Source organism: Azolla caroliniana, unplaced genomic scaffold, assembly GCF_043228905.1.
Source record: "Azolla caroliniana isolate FFs.n. ecotype wild unplaced genomic scaffold, voAzoCaro1.0.p SCAF_8, whole genome shotgun sequence".
In the NCBI taxonomy this organism is placed as follows: domain Eukaryota; kingdom Viridiplantae; phylum Streptophyta; class Polypodiopsida; order Salviniales; family Salviniaceae; genus Azolla; species Azolla caroliniana.
The window spans coordinates 20707358-20722713 of record NW_028230443.1 but is presented as its reverse complement, the minus strand read 5'-3'; the positions used below and the strand labels follow the sequence as shown (position 1 = coordinate 20722713).

The 15356-nt window shown below is 38.0% G+C and overlaps 1 protein-coding gene across 1 annotated transcript; it reads right to left on the bottom strand.

Moving 5' to 3' along the window:
* Nucleotides 1-1740: 1740 nt before the first annotated feature.
* LOC147861303 (uncharacterized) lies at nt 1741-4691 on the bottom strand. The gene has a single exon (XM_087323645.1). The coding sequence runs from the start codon at nt 4070-4072 to the stop codon at nt 2792-2794; it is 1281 nt and encodes a 426-aa protein (XP_087179771.1). The 5' UTR covers nt 4073-4691; the 3' UTR covers nt 1741-2791.
* Between the last annotated feature and the right edge of the window lie 10665 nt (nt 4692-15356).

The following is a 15356-nucleotide window of genomic DNA, read 5'->3' as shown; positions in this document are numbered from 1 at the left end:
TTATACCTTTGATTGCAGTTATCTACAGGACTTGCGAAGTGCACCAGTTAGAGTGGTTGGTAAAACTGGAAAGAAATGAATCCTTGATCCTTATCCATCAGTTGCTCATATGTGTGATATCTTGTGGTTATATGCAAAAGATCATGTTGCAATATTAACATGGGATCCGGGGGGTTGGCTTTGGTCATACTCCTTGAGGGAAAAGATCGTAAAGGTCCCCTTCTTTCAGTACTCAGTAAAACTTGGAAGATCATTATTGTTCTCTCGGAATATAACGATACCAACAACTCAGAAACATTGGACCAATTGGGGTGTTTCCACTTTTCATTTGAGAACCTATTGAAAATGGATATGGTCATTGAATGGGCCAACTAAATTTATTCTCTTTCGATGGTTATTAGTGCATTGTTGGTCATTCATTGAAAGGGAATGTAGCACCCAATTTGTGGCAATGTGGCTTTTGCCATGAACCTAAGGAGACTACCAAGCATGTCCTATGGTCTTGTTCTTTTGGTCAACAAGTATGGAAAAAAGTCATGTCTTTATTCCTAACAATCAATGTAGGTTGCCTATTCTCATGGGGATCAGCGATGTGGGGAGTATTACATTCTGGCTTGATGTTGTATGAGGCAAACGATGTTCATGAGGCAATGACAATACATAATAGAATATTGATATTAGTTAGTCCCTTCCAGCAACCTCACAAGCAGGTGCGATCTGTCCAAATTTGGAAAATTGTGACCACAATAACATTATGGGCATTATGGAAATATCGATGGAGCCGACTTTATGATGGGGTTGACATTCATCTCTCAGATGTGTTGTGTGAGATATGGGAGAACTTGATGGCAGTAGTCCGTGGCCAGTATGACAATATGCAGGGTTCCCCAGTTACTGTGAACAAGAAAAAGAAAAAGCTTCTTCACTTATGGAAAAAGGTGTCCCTGTTTACAATGTCAACTCAAGAGCCTCAATGGCAATATCGACTTCCATGGACTCTTTCTTGAATATCAACAAATGTAAACCTCCTTGTATAGGAAAAGTTGCAACCTCCTTGGTAGCTAGGTTCAAGTTGTAGCCTTCGGACGTTTTGTTCTTAATACTATTGAAGAAAATCTTTTATAATAATAATAATAATAATAAGTATATTGATGATAGCAATTTGAGTCCAAAAATCATCCTATGTACGAAGAAAATCCATTGGGAAAATCATCTCCGTCATTATAAGTCGTATTATTCTCATAAGATGTAATTGGCCTAACAAAAACAACACTATATGTATATGAAAAACAACACCATATGAAAGCGGGTTCCATGTTCATCTAGATCACATTGTTCTCTTCAAAACCTTTACTTCAAATTTTATATAAATACATTAATGAGTCATCAAGGTTTTCTTGATTCTCATGTGAAAAGCATAGGGTTCTAAATGCAATTCAAACTTTGGTGTTGTCTCACCTCCAAGAGTCCAAAGTAAGACATTGTCATGCAAATCTTGTATTTTTGAGACTTAACGCTTTTATCATCCTCCAAGTCTCACTTGACTCTATTAGTGATATGTTTTGCATTCAATCCAAATCAAATGTAAATTTAAAAAGTTGCAATTTTTATGAAGTGTGGGCATTTCATGAGTTGCTATTCACATAATCAAGTAATCTCTAGCCTTTTGTACCAAATGTATTGCTCAATTACTATTTAATACTTCTATGGTTTAAAAAACTAATAAAAAAATTCAACAAATCCTCAAAATTACAATGCATTATGTGGATTAATGATTACAAAACTTGTATGATCATATCTAATCATTTACATGAGCATGATCACAAATCTTATCAGGCTCGGTGTTGTATAAAATCTTGAAACATCGAACAGATGCTCCTCAAGGAATATTCCTAAGGGGGGTAAAAAGGGCATATTTATGGTTAATTCCCATATTATACTGATCTAAATCCTTTAATAAAGCTGTGAAAGAAATGTTCAGGCATAATACAAGCAATCACTAAAAAGGAGGACACGTGCAATGTTCATAAAATGAGCAGCAATGTGAACACATAAAGAACACTTTCATGTGGAGGGTTCACAAACAACAAGAAGGAAGAAGACATTGTTTATGAATCCTACAAAGTATAATTCACCTTAGCCCACATCCAAAGTCGTTGGGTTTAGGGTTTAGGGTTTAGGGTTTAGCCTACACTGTGCAAATTTTTTTGAAGCACACCGAAATTGAATTGTTAAGTTCTCATGCTAATTTGTCATGCCGATGTAAATGAACCATATGGGCGAGTGGGGCCGAGAAAAGCCCGGTAATAAATATCAAAGTTGGTTGGTTTGGAGCAACATCAAGAGTTACCCCCGAATGTTGGTAGGAGTGGAACAAATATATGTAAGTTGTGTTGAAATGGCGTCGAAGCCGATGTGTGAAAGGAACCAAGAGGGGGGGGGCGATGATGCTACGTCACCTTGGGGTAAATAAGTAAAGAAAGATATATGTGATTCTCGCGAGATCTCGAAGAGTAGATAGATAAGTTCGGATCAAATATAGGATGATGTGATGGGGGACGGGCGTGGGGCATTGAAGATGATCTTATATGATGAGACAAGGATCGACAGGATGATACCAATGTCTAGCACGACCTGGACAAGGGTAGATAGGATGATACCAATGTCTAGCACGACTCCGACAAGGGTAGATAGGATGATACCAATGTCTAGCACGACTCCGACAAAGGGTATCTTGTCTATCATGACATTGAACAAAGGGTGCCCGACAAGACAAGACAAGGCGGGCCGCTTAGAACGAGAGGCGTGGGGGATGAATGGACCAAGGAGGGTAGACCTCTTGGGGTAGGGTAGTGTGGTGGGGGTGAGATTGGTTGGAGAGGAGGAGGTTGGGGGGCAAATTGTGGTTGTACATAATAGCCATGGTGTTGAGGTTCAAAGGAGGTGTTGGTTGGTGTTGGTGTTGGTGTTGGATGAGAGAAGAGGAGGAGGTGTCACCACCAAGCCCATTGCTATGGTGATGATGATGATGATGCCTAAGATGGTGGTCTTGGTCATGGTTGTGGGTGACACTTTCATGGATGGGATCATTGGGAATGTTGTGGTTGTGGGGCTCCGTGGGCCGCCTGTGGAGTTCGGACACGGGGCCCGGGACCGTGTCGACCACCGCATTATTATTGTCCGCATCGTCGTCGTCCACCGCAGCAATATTGTCCGCCTCCTCCAACTCCTCCTCCTCATGTTGTAGCGGCAGATGCTCGTAAGACGCGTCGAGGAAGGAGGAGGCGATGACCACGACGGGCGCCGCGGCCACCAGGCTCCCCACCACACTGCCCCCCACCACGTTCCCCTGGCCGCCGGCCAGATACACCGTCAATCGCGTCATCCCCGCCGTCAAATCCGCCGTCAAATCTGACGACGACGACGGCAGGAAGGCCCCCGTCATGGACAGTATCTCGAAGCAGCCCCTCAACGTCACCGTTGACCCTGACGCTGACCCTGACCCCGACGGCTGCCTGAGCGTCACGTTGGTCACCGCGCCGCTCCCCGAGAGGATGCACAGCCCGCGGCGGCGCGCACGTGCGAAGCCCGCCACGCAGGCCACCACGTCGCACGTGGCCGGCACCTCCAGCACGTGCGCCCGCAGGGCCGAGGCGCAGTCCTTGCTGATGATCACCGGCGGCTTCGGCTTGTTCTTGGAGCCTAGCGGCCGGCCGCGTGGCCGCCGGATGTGGTGGAGGCCGCCGCCGGTGGTGGTCATCTCATGGCCATGGCCATGGCTTCTCGACGGATCGGGATCGGATTCTTCAGCAGCATGCCCATGGCTATGGCTATGGCTATGGCTATGGCTAGAGGGGTAGGGATGATGATGGTGGTGGTCATGGTCATGGTCATGGTCATGGGACCTCTTCTTCCCGCCGCCGCTGCTGGTTTGGCCGCCGCTCGTGCTTTCGTCCGGGCGGACATCTCCCGGAGGCCCGGGCTTCCCCGCCGCCGCCGCCGCCGCCACACCTAGCGGCGAAATTGAAGAAGCAGGAGGAGCCCTCAACATGGGCATGGTGGAGACAGGCATCTATCTATGTACTAATAATAAAAATTTCTCTCTTTCTTCTTCTTCTTCTTCTTCTTCTTCTTTTTGCTTTGGAGAGATAGGGAGAATGAGAAGTGGATAATACTAAAAAAATCTTATGTAGATGTTTCTACCCCAAAGGCTTCTTATGAGAGATGGATGTATGGATTGGTTCTCACTAGAAAGAAAGAAAGAAAGAAAGGTGGGTCTTATTATTTACTCAGATGTCCAAAGACGCTACCTAGCGTGATAATGCCCCCCCCTATCGGAACGAACACTTTGAACGATACTAGACTCTCTCTTATGGCTTGCTCACTCTCCGTGTTCGAGAAATGAAAACCGAACCAAAATAAGAAAAGCCACAGTAAAGATAGACAAGAAAGGGAAGCAAGCCCCAACGAGACGGCGAGATCAAAGTCGGAGTTAGTCGAGATGTCTTTAAACCTTGTGTTATGGGATCACGATTCTTGATTTCGTGACGATTCTTCTGGGTTTGAGGAAGTCGAAACTACTCACACAACTACGTCCTCTCTCGATGCTTTCCAAAGATGGGGGCTCTGATATGTTTGTTGATGGATTTGTAGAACGAATTGTCTAATTCTTGTCCTAGACTACGAGAGAGAGAGAGAGAGAGAGAGAGAGATAAAGAGAGGTTAGAAGTGTCGATACATTTCGAAATATGAAGAGGTCTCCTCACCAATGCTAAATAAAGTTGAAGGTAAAGGAGCTAAAATTTGCTTACATGTGCGTGTGTGTGCGTGTGTGAACCCTTCCATAGAATGATTAGCCTTTGAAGTACCCTTTGAAGATACCCTTTTTTGTCACAGTCTTTAAGCACGTGGGCCTTATGGGCACCTCAGCCACCCACCTTGCAACTTGCTCTACCACTTTAGACCTAAACCCCTATTAATGATGGCCTTTTCAACTTTCTCCTATCACATTATTCAACTCCCTACTCATTGTCAAATCCCACCTCATTCACATTCAAATCTCCCTTTGTCTCTTTTACACATACATCTCCCCTACACCTACACTATGTCGATCTCGACATCATATATATCTCTCCCTCGTTATCCAAGCCTTAACACGTGTCACTAATGACATCACCTACGTTGCTTAACCATTACCTTGGGAATAACAATTACTCTATTGCTCTATGTATACACACGTCCCTCAATTTGCCAAACCCTCCTCACATATTCCCAAATGTGACTCTTTCAATATTCCAACGGCATTCAAGCTTGAGTTGTCGCAATATCGTTGCCATGCCCTAATGTCTTGATTTTCCTAAGATGTTATTTGATTTACCAATACACAGCTAGATGGCATAGGCATCCAACACATCTTGCATTCATTTGCATACAAGCATAGATGTGCATCATTGCATGCATGCATTCATGCATTCATGTACTTCCACACAGGCATTCGCATGCGCGCGCACACACACACACCCTTTCTTTCATATCAACAATGTACATTCAAAAGGCCAACTTTGAACATTGAAATGACATTGATTATAAGACCTTATTTGTGTATTTTAGAATTGCTTGAGAAATTGGCCTCGAGAATGTCAATTATTCAACCATAGTATAACACATGATTGTCTCCAATTACATGGTACCAATATCAGAAAACAATAATTGTACTCACATGCAGGCAACCATTTAGACACATCTACATATACAAAGTTGCAACGCATGGGAATGGTTATTCATCGTTTGGAAACTTGGATTGTTGACCATGGTTGCCCATATATCTAAGGATGTAAAATCAATTTCTAAACAATTGTTGCACGTCATTTGCCACTCACTATGCAAAGAAATAATTCCAAACATAGAACACAATATTCCCATTATTCTGCTCAAACATTCATTTTCATACGTTTGCAAATGAATGTGTATGTTATGAAAACATACTTATGTTTTTATTTTAACATTTAAAAAAAAAAAACTCACCTTTTTACCATACAAAACGTTTTACCTCATAGTAAATAATGAATACAAAAGTGTGGTATTTACCATACTTCGAGGGTGTTTACCGTACTAATATGATCAAAATATACTCGAATGTGAATGCACATATGGTACGTATGGTTCATACTATGGTTCTAACATTGCAAATATGCACTACACCGTACTTGGAATAAGCAATGTGCATCTAGTTGTACTACACTCAATTATGTGCTATCAGACGCCATACTTATATAAACTCTCAAATAATTTTTGTAGAGGAGGCAATCCCATATGTAATAATGCATTTGGAACCAAATCTCAAATCAAATTCATTTTAGATTGGTGGAAAGTAGGCCAAGACAAATGCTTCACGGGAAATGAAAATTTCAATGTCGGTTCATGTGCTAGAAGTTAGTACATATATGTAATCTCACGGGATTATTTACTTTTTCTTTGTTCAAACTTCACATTATGAGTTTCTTATTGTGCCAATGTATATGAAAATGTTATACTCTCCATAGCAAAGACCTACCATTAAATAATATAACTTCGGGATCTGTATGTAAATGATTGTTAAAGTGACCATGTCAAGTTTGAGGCAATGATTAGAATTACAACTTCCCACCTTCTTGGCATTCGTCTTAAAAGCTTGAAGTCCAAACCAATGCCTTGCAATGAGACATTTGCATTCAATCATGGAGTTTCACATTTTGGACATGAACCCTTGGAAGCTCATATGTTGCTCTATATTATATTGGTATAGATAATTAAGACTATCCATAGATAAATCCATTTTGCTAATATTTTGAAAATATAAGCATTGACTTTTGCTATTTTCCCTATTATACTTGAAGAGGTAGAAACATCTTCTCATGTTGATTGAAATTTTCCAAATCTTGTCTAAAATGGTCTCTTTCTTTTTTATTTTTTTGGCATTCCACATTGGTGTATCAACCTCTCCATTTCACCTCATCCCTCTCTCTCATATGTACATATACTTATTCGTTTGTGTTAAATTATGCCATAAATGCTTACAAACTCATAAATGGTTGATATAAGAAGGACACTCAATGGTTCAAAGTGGAATGAATCAAAATTGGTGTTCATGATTGCGGATTCAGACACATTATTGTGAATCATACACATTGCCTACAACCATGATGAGAAATTTTAATTCAGACTTTTCTAATTTGACCGTCAAGTATTTGAATCTTGATAGGAAAGGGTTCTCTATTAGTGTAGAACATGTGGTAGTTTTTTACATTTATTTACAAATGAAACTACATGGACATGTTCTTTTTAAAGTTGCTACAAACTTTGAGGCATGCCAACGAAATAATAAGTCACGAAGTCAACGCCAATCAAATTGGTAGGCTTAAGATACACGTTGCTACAACTTCGCGTAGGCCAATGAAATAGTGAGCCATTAAATCAACCATAATAAGATTGATAGGCTTGAGATATATTTGCCTGATGGAAATGCTTGCATGTATCTCAGATGTAGCTGTTAATTGAAATGAAAACTTTGAAATACATGAGCTATCAAAGTGTGTGTAGAGTGATGGTATAGTATCCTTAGTAAACAATGTCAATAACTTTCTTGATCTCTCTATAAATACCAAAATTAGGCTTTTAATAATATCCCCTAACACACAACTCACTAATTACGCTTTATTCAATTTGAAATGAATAAAGGAATTTTGTCAACGATCTTGTGAGTTAATTTTTAATTAATTAGAATGATGCTTGTTTATGCTTATTATTGAATCACTTGCTCATGAAATGATATTGAATCAATCCTCAAGAGCATATACATATCATAGTTAGTGTTAATAACGACCTCCCAACTTACATAGGTTCAACATGTAAACTTTCACTTCCCTCTTTCTCATCCTTCCATTTAACTTCCGATAAGTTGTGTGTTTGTTTAAATCGTATTTACTACCCATCAAACTTTCTCATGTTGATGTCATCCTTCTCTAGAGTTCACTTTGTAGAGTCATTATATTTCCACTCGTCAACTGTTGCCACTCATAAAGGTTTGGATGGGTAAAATGTTCACACTCTTGCACACTTTTTCATCACTATAGATGTATCAAATAATGATTTCATAGTTATCCCCACAAGTTAAAGACGTGTTGACCAAACCTAGATTTTTCCTATTGACTCGCATAACAAACTTATCAACATTAAGGAAATTAATCTCTTTCAATATACAACTAACATTATGGGAATATTATGATGACATGTGGAAGCATAAAGTAGTTTCATCATCTATTTTCTTGCTATCATTTTTGGACTTGATTTTTTTGGAAGGTTACATGGTATAGATAATCAATCGATTGGTTATGGCATGTATAGTTAATGTGACTACAATGACTTGTGTGTTTAACATGAATTAATGTTAATTATTTACACCACATATCAATAGTGTAGCCTTAGCTTAAATAAACTCCACACTACTCATTGAAACTACTTTTCCTTCTCCCATTTTGGGTCTTTGCAAGCCTCTCATTCTTCCTTAATATTATCCTCCTTTGATGAATTGATAAAATTAGAAATTTGGACTTGGAGAATACCCTTGATCCACTTTGTTAGCACAATAAAAAGAATCATTCCAAGCTAAATGTTTCCCTTTATTGTAGGCATATTGCTTGACATTTCCTAACAAAGATGGCCATTTTTCATTTATACAAGCATCATGTCATGGAACATTCTTGTGTCAATTACATGTATTACACCCAATTTGAGTGTAAGACGTCTCTAGCCCCACCATTTCTTGACATTTGTTACATACACATTGTACATTATTCTATTTGCCTTTGCTACATTAGCCATGAGCCATGCAAATATGTTGGTAGGTTATTTATAATCATATGTAGTCAATATGGGGGGATCTATTGAGGTTGTGGCCCACAATAAAGGTTGAAGCCCATGAAGTGTACAATAATGAAGGCAACAACCCAAATGATATGATAGTTTGGTTATCAATGCTTTTGTTGAGGTTTGGTTTTGCAGTTTGTGTCTGCCCCTCATTTATACTCTCAATATTGATGCCCTAGGCTTCAATGACCCTTCATTAGAAACAAAGTATATGCAATTACCACACCCTTAGGTGGAGTTCAACTAATGTGAACTAACCAACCAACATCAACAATTGATACGTTGAATGATTAAAAGTAACAGAAGAAACATACATGTGTGGAATCACTTTACCATAAACTTGGTAAAAGAGAGATTCGGGGTTGTAGAGGAGTTGGGAATAATTTCATGTGATTATGTAGGTGCTTGTTAGAGACGTTTACATGCGAGGGAGATCTTGTGTTGTGTGGTGAATACATTGGTGAGATGGGAAAAATGGCCAAAGACATTTATGGTTTGCCAAGCCAATGTGGTACAACCATTGCTTATATGTGGGCACCATTTCTAATGGCATAATCAAGGGGAACTACACGAGGAACATAGAAACGCATTCGTGGCAAACCGTGCATTGGTCAATTCTTTCATAATGAGTTGTCCTGTTTTTTTTGTATGTAAATGTTGGTGCCTTAAACAATTTTAGCTAGTTGATGTTTAGTTGGTGTTACTCTAGCGCAAAGTTAATATATTGTTTAAGAATGTCGCGTTATCAAATTCGAGACACAATATTTGTTGCATTTATTTTTTTCTCTATGTCAAGCTCTATGATTATTTATTTGTGTTATAAATACTCTTAGGTCTATTTATTTGAGTTGATAGAATCCTTTCTATCTATCTTTTTATGTTGATAGAATCCTTTCTATGTACCGCTTGTAAATTGTAATGCTAAAATTCAATGCAAATTTATTTGTTGTTACTTCTCTCTATGTATAAGAAAGGTAGAGAATCTTTGTTTGGGTATTATTTGCAAGGGAGCTCTTCGAGGTGCACATGTGATGTAAACTCTCCACACTTTATCAATTCTTAGTTCAAAGTGCACACCCGAAAATGGTCACTAAATTTCGTGTCTAACTATGTGTGATGGTCGACAATGCCTATTGGGATAAAACATGGACGTTTGATATGGCCATGGAAGAATTTTCTCAAATATCTTGAAATTTTCATAAGACCCTCAATATAAAGAAAGAAAAATTTCAAATCTTATGAAAAAACCTTCTTGCAAGGTATCCAATATAAACTCTTTACCTTCCTATTTCCTTATTCATCTTGTCTTGACTTGGCTAATTTGGGGCTTGTTGATTTGTGAGAATTCTATAAATATGCATGTTCTCCACATACAATATTGTATTTTCATGATGCACAAGTTGTCCTTAACTATAGTGCCACCAAGGTTGCATATCTTGATCTAAACAAATTTTTTTAAATGTTTACTTCCTAACATGATACATCTTAAGCATCCATGATTTCATGCAACTTTATGAAAAAGAAATCAATATTTAAAATGGACACTTTTTAGGCAATGTTATTTATGCACACATCATCCAGTAAATTATCCACCCTTTATCAGGCTCATTTTCATGCTAAGCATCACACGATACGGTCAAGTACACATTTGGGAATAAAGTTAAGAAATGTCTTGTTTATTGATTAGAGGATTAAGCACATGGAAAATAATAAGAAATGTTAGGCTTTTGCGGAATAGAGGATAAACTCACATTCTATTTTTTAAGTTTTATGTATTTTACATTGGGATGATTGGAAATCTGGTCATTTACTTCATTCTTACTTAATAATTTGAGGATATATTGAGGCTTAAACATCTACATATTAATATGGTCACTTAAATATATCATTTTCAATGCATTGACACATACATTGATCTACGTTAAAGAGTTGTAGTCAATATTTTGGACAATCTCATGTGTTGTACATTGTTTCTCATAGAGAAGCTCATTGTAGAGTAAACTTGTCATCATCTTCATAATCAATTAGCTACTCCAAATGTTCTGATCATCGTGGATTACATAGCAAACAAAGAACATTAGCCACAATGCTAGCACAGGTGGATGGGGGGCTATAACATTCTCCTCGTATGTATAGATAATGCATCTTAACTATTTTCTCGTTGTTTTTATTTATGTATCATTCCATCTTATTGACACTTGGGGAATGTTTTCTTTTCTAGTTTGAATTTAGACTATTATTTCAATGTTTGTCAACATTTTAATAAATAAAATCTTTGATGGATGTATCCCTCCTTGCATCCAAATATGTATTGTACTATGTACATTGCCTTAACGAATGGAAGTAGTTTTCTTGGGAGAATATGTATTGTACTTTCTTAATGTGTTTGTGATCAACGATGTGAGGGACATAACAATGAGACTCCAAGTGATATAACATGGAATAAAAGGCTACCATCTCTATTCCCTATGGAAAGGGTGATCAAAATGACATTCCCCTTCCATAGGGCTAAAAATGATGCTTGTAGTGTTGAGTGTAGACTTAATGAAAAGCGAAAAAGATGACTCAAATCTAGTGTAGGACTATTCAATGCTCTATTTGTCGCCCTTCTAGGTTCTAGCTACACCATTTCTCAGGTGATCAACCTACATACAATTATGGTTTGTTTATCTCTTTAAATGTCATTTGATGCAACTAGTCTATTGTGATCAAGTGATATAAGGGTCCTTTATTTCTTTATTTCTTTATTTTTTTCCCCCAAAAAACTCCTCCCATTAGTTATAAATTTTTTACAGATGAGATTATTCTATACAAATCCCTGTAGGGATGTGATAGGTCCATCTTATATGGATGCCCACTGACTCAATAAAGGGGAGCGACGACCATTGTTGGATGAAGGCTAGTCGTTGTCTTTCAACTCCATTGGAGTCGCCCTTGAGGCCATCATATTGGCTCTTTAGAGTGGCTACAACATCACTCCATATCTCTTGCATTAATACTATTGGCTGCGCAGTTTGGTTTGGTAAGACCCGTTTACATCGTTGTTTCCATAGAATCCAAAGAGTTATTGGGCTGACCAATTCCAACACAACTTGAGATTTGACATTGATAGGAGTTGAGTGAAAATTGTCGATGGTGGAGAAAAAAACCTCTTGTGCTTTTACCACCAAAGTCATCCCCTCCTCCTGATGCTCGTATCTGTCAACTGGGGCCTACCATGATAGCCAACATACATTTCCCCACTTGATTAAGCCTTGCACCTGGCATAATTGCACTAAGCGGCCAATCCCCCGCCCTTGATTTCTTTTTGATAGAGGAACTGATGTGTGTTTGGCCATATATTCTCGAGATTTTTCTAGTATCCCTTCCCTCCCCTCTCCCTCAATCTCCCACTATAAGAATCTACCAAAGGCACACTTAAACTTTACTCTATGGCATATATGATGTGCATCTCTTTCTTTCTAAATGCTAAATATAGATGCATCTCTCTGTCTATAAAATATGTTATTTGTGATATTCATGTTGTCTTTGGAAAAGAAATCCTCATTCATAAAAAAAATGGTGGTTTAAAATGTTTGCAACTTGTTAGTAGGAAACACAATTACTGCCAAAATTTGAAGGATGCCCCTTACATTTTTAACCTTCAATATAAAATACCTTCTTTCACTGAATCCTTCTCTAAAGTGCAACAAGTCCATAGAAATTTGACAATGATGAAAAATGGAGAACTTTCAAAGTGCATGTATGAACATATATGTCGATGCTTGTATTACAAATGGAGAACTTTCAACCCACAAAAAATAGTCGTAAGAGGAAATGCTTGTTTTTTGTCCTCTCTAATTTCACCTTCACAAAAAATACTGTTACTTATGTGTAGAATATGTGGGTTTCATTTTTGCTTCACATATTTTCATGAAGCTGACCTTAACTTTTTGTATTTCTTCCACATATTGCCCTTTCTTAATCCCAATGCCCCTTTTTTAATATGGCCACCATTTTGTCGTTGTTATAAATGAATAGCATGCTACAACATCTACATTATCAAGGTGGAAAGGATGCACACCTATACTAGGATGTGACACCACATTTGGGTTTCAAGTCTGACGAAGAGCCCATTATGCAACATTATCAGAATCTTGTTGAAACCATGAACCATGATACTAGTGCTCTGAACAACTCATATAAGTAATGCATCCTTGGAAGGCTCATATATGTGATAAGTTTCATAGAGTGCACGACAACTTGTGAATCATAAAGTAAATCACACAAAATCCTATGGGTACATTTTCATTGTTCATTCATATGATGTTCACATTTGACCACTTCAACAATGGTCTTACATTCAACATATGTTGTGGCCATTCTGTCACCTAACTTTTGAAGACTTAAAATGCCTTGTTTATCATCCTAGACATGTCCATCCTTGTTAGAATCTCAATTTGTTAGCTTCAATCACAAATCACAATATATATATATATATACATACATACATACATTTATGTATGTATGTTCGCCTCAATCTTGCTAAAAGGTTAGTAAATTTGTTTTCAACTTTGCGTACTTTATCATGACACATTAACTCTACATACTTGATCATTTTCAAGTTAGTTATCATGCACCTAATATTTGACTTTAAGAAATCATTAAGACAAAAATTAACATAATTGTGAGATTAGGGTATGCATTGCAATATTACAATTTTAATAGTGGTCGTCTAATCTAGACACACTTTCCCAATAAAAACTATTGAAAATTAGGAAGAAATAAGGTAAATGATATTTTTCGTCTCTCTTGAGAGAAACTATTTATTATTATGTAATCAAGGAAGAAAACATATGAAGTATCTCATTCTACAAAACATCAAAAGTTGGAGTGGAACCGTCAACCTTTGTTGCAATTGATTTATGTCCACAAAGAAAAAAGGAGCATAATCACACTCACAAAGCAACAAAACTATTTCAAGACAACAATAATTTTCAAAACAACAAAAGTCTTTCAATGCTTAGTCATTTTTGAATTATCCTCCACATAAGTCATACAAATGTTCAAATAAAGTATAAACCACAGGGTTTCAATAACAAACATAGTAAACATGATGTAAACCTTAAAAAGGGTTTTCCACTAAATGAGTTCAATTATAGGTTCTTGATTGAGTAATTGGTCTTTTGCGCGATGTGTTTGCCATTTCTTTCGTCTTTTTCTTGATGATTGCCCATTTTCCCTAACCTCTTTAACCCACTAGCAAGGGTCGATTCCTTTGACAACGTATTCATTATCTCCTCCACCAAAAGGTCACTAGTAGCTTCCTTCACCAACTAATTGAGTGGACAAAGATGTTGTTCTAGAGGATCAATTTTCATCGCAAGTGGGGTTTCCATGAGCTTTGATGACTCAAAGAATTGTTGTATCAAGTGTTCAAAAACATTGTTATATTGGGTTTCAGAATCGCGCATCTGGTCAATTGTTATATTGTTCAAAGAAGAGTTGAAGAAGTGGGTTCGTCAAGAAGACCCAAGTCTTGAGAACAAAAATAACGAGAAACAGAACGAGTTGTTGTGGGGGTGATGAGAGAAGACAAAGGGAAGCAAAAGGTTGCTATGATATTCAAACTTGCCTCTAACATCGAAACATGCACTGACCTAAAGAAGGTGCTTGAGTCTAGGATTTTCAACAACAAAATCGAGTTGACACTTCAACAAGTCTTGGGAATTAGGATGGACTTCCCTGAAGTGATCATCAATGTGGTTTGGAGAAAGAGAGAGGTGATTGAAGAAATAGGTATTGTAAATATCATCACAATATAAGAGGAAGATGAGGATACTAAGACTATAATGTCAATCAGAGTACAGATTGCCAACTTATGGTGTAGTCACGAGTAAGATAGAAGCCACTACATGAGTATATTGTTGTGAAGTTACGCACATACGTGTGCTCCTTGAGCAAAACCACCGAGGACTTAAAGTAGAGAGGATGGATGACTCAAAGGCTCATCAATGTTGAATGATTGTTAGAGTCAAATGATTTCTAAACTCGAAAGTTCGTAAGAGTTGAAGGCTCTACATAATCGAGGGTGGGCCAAAGTCAAAGGTAAGTAGGCGAGTTAGAGTCAAAGGTAGGCCAGAGTCAAAAGTAGTCCTAGAGAGACAAAATTCACCTTTCAAGTCTCATATCTCCTTCATCTGGAGTTGGAATCGGACAAGGTTTGAGTCATTTTGGGGGTTTTGGAGCCTTCCGGATGGATTGAACATGTCAAATTCACTCAAATCTTAGCCGAGTGCAGACTTCAAGACCTGCCTATTTCGACCTAAGCTGTGAGACACCAGGTTTGCTCCTCTAATTACCTTTGTTAGACCTCTCTACATTTCAACATACAAAGCAGTAGGTCTACCACATTATTGTTGTCAAGGATGGCTAAATCATCTTCTGTATGGAATAAGAAGAGGAAAGAAATG

Excerpts from the sequence above, each read along its gene's own strand:
- LOC147861303 (XM_087323645.1), bottom strand. The coding sequence starts at position 4,072 with ATGCCTGTCTCCACCATGCCCATGTTGAGGGCTCCTCCTGCTTCTTCA.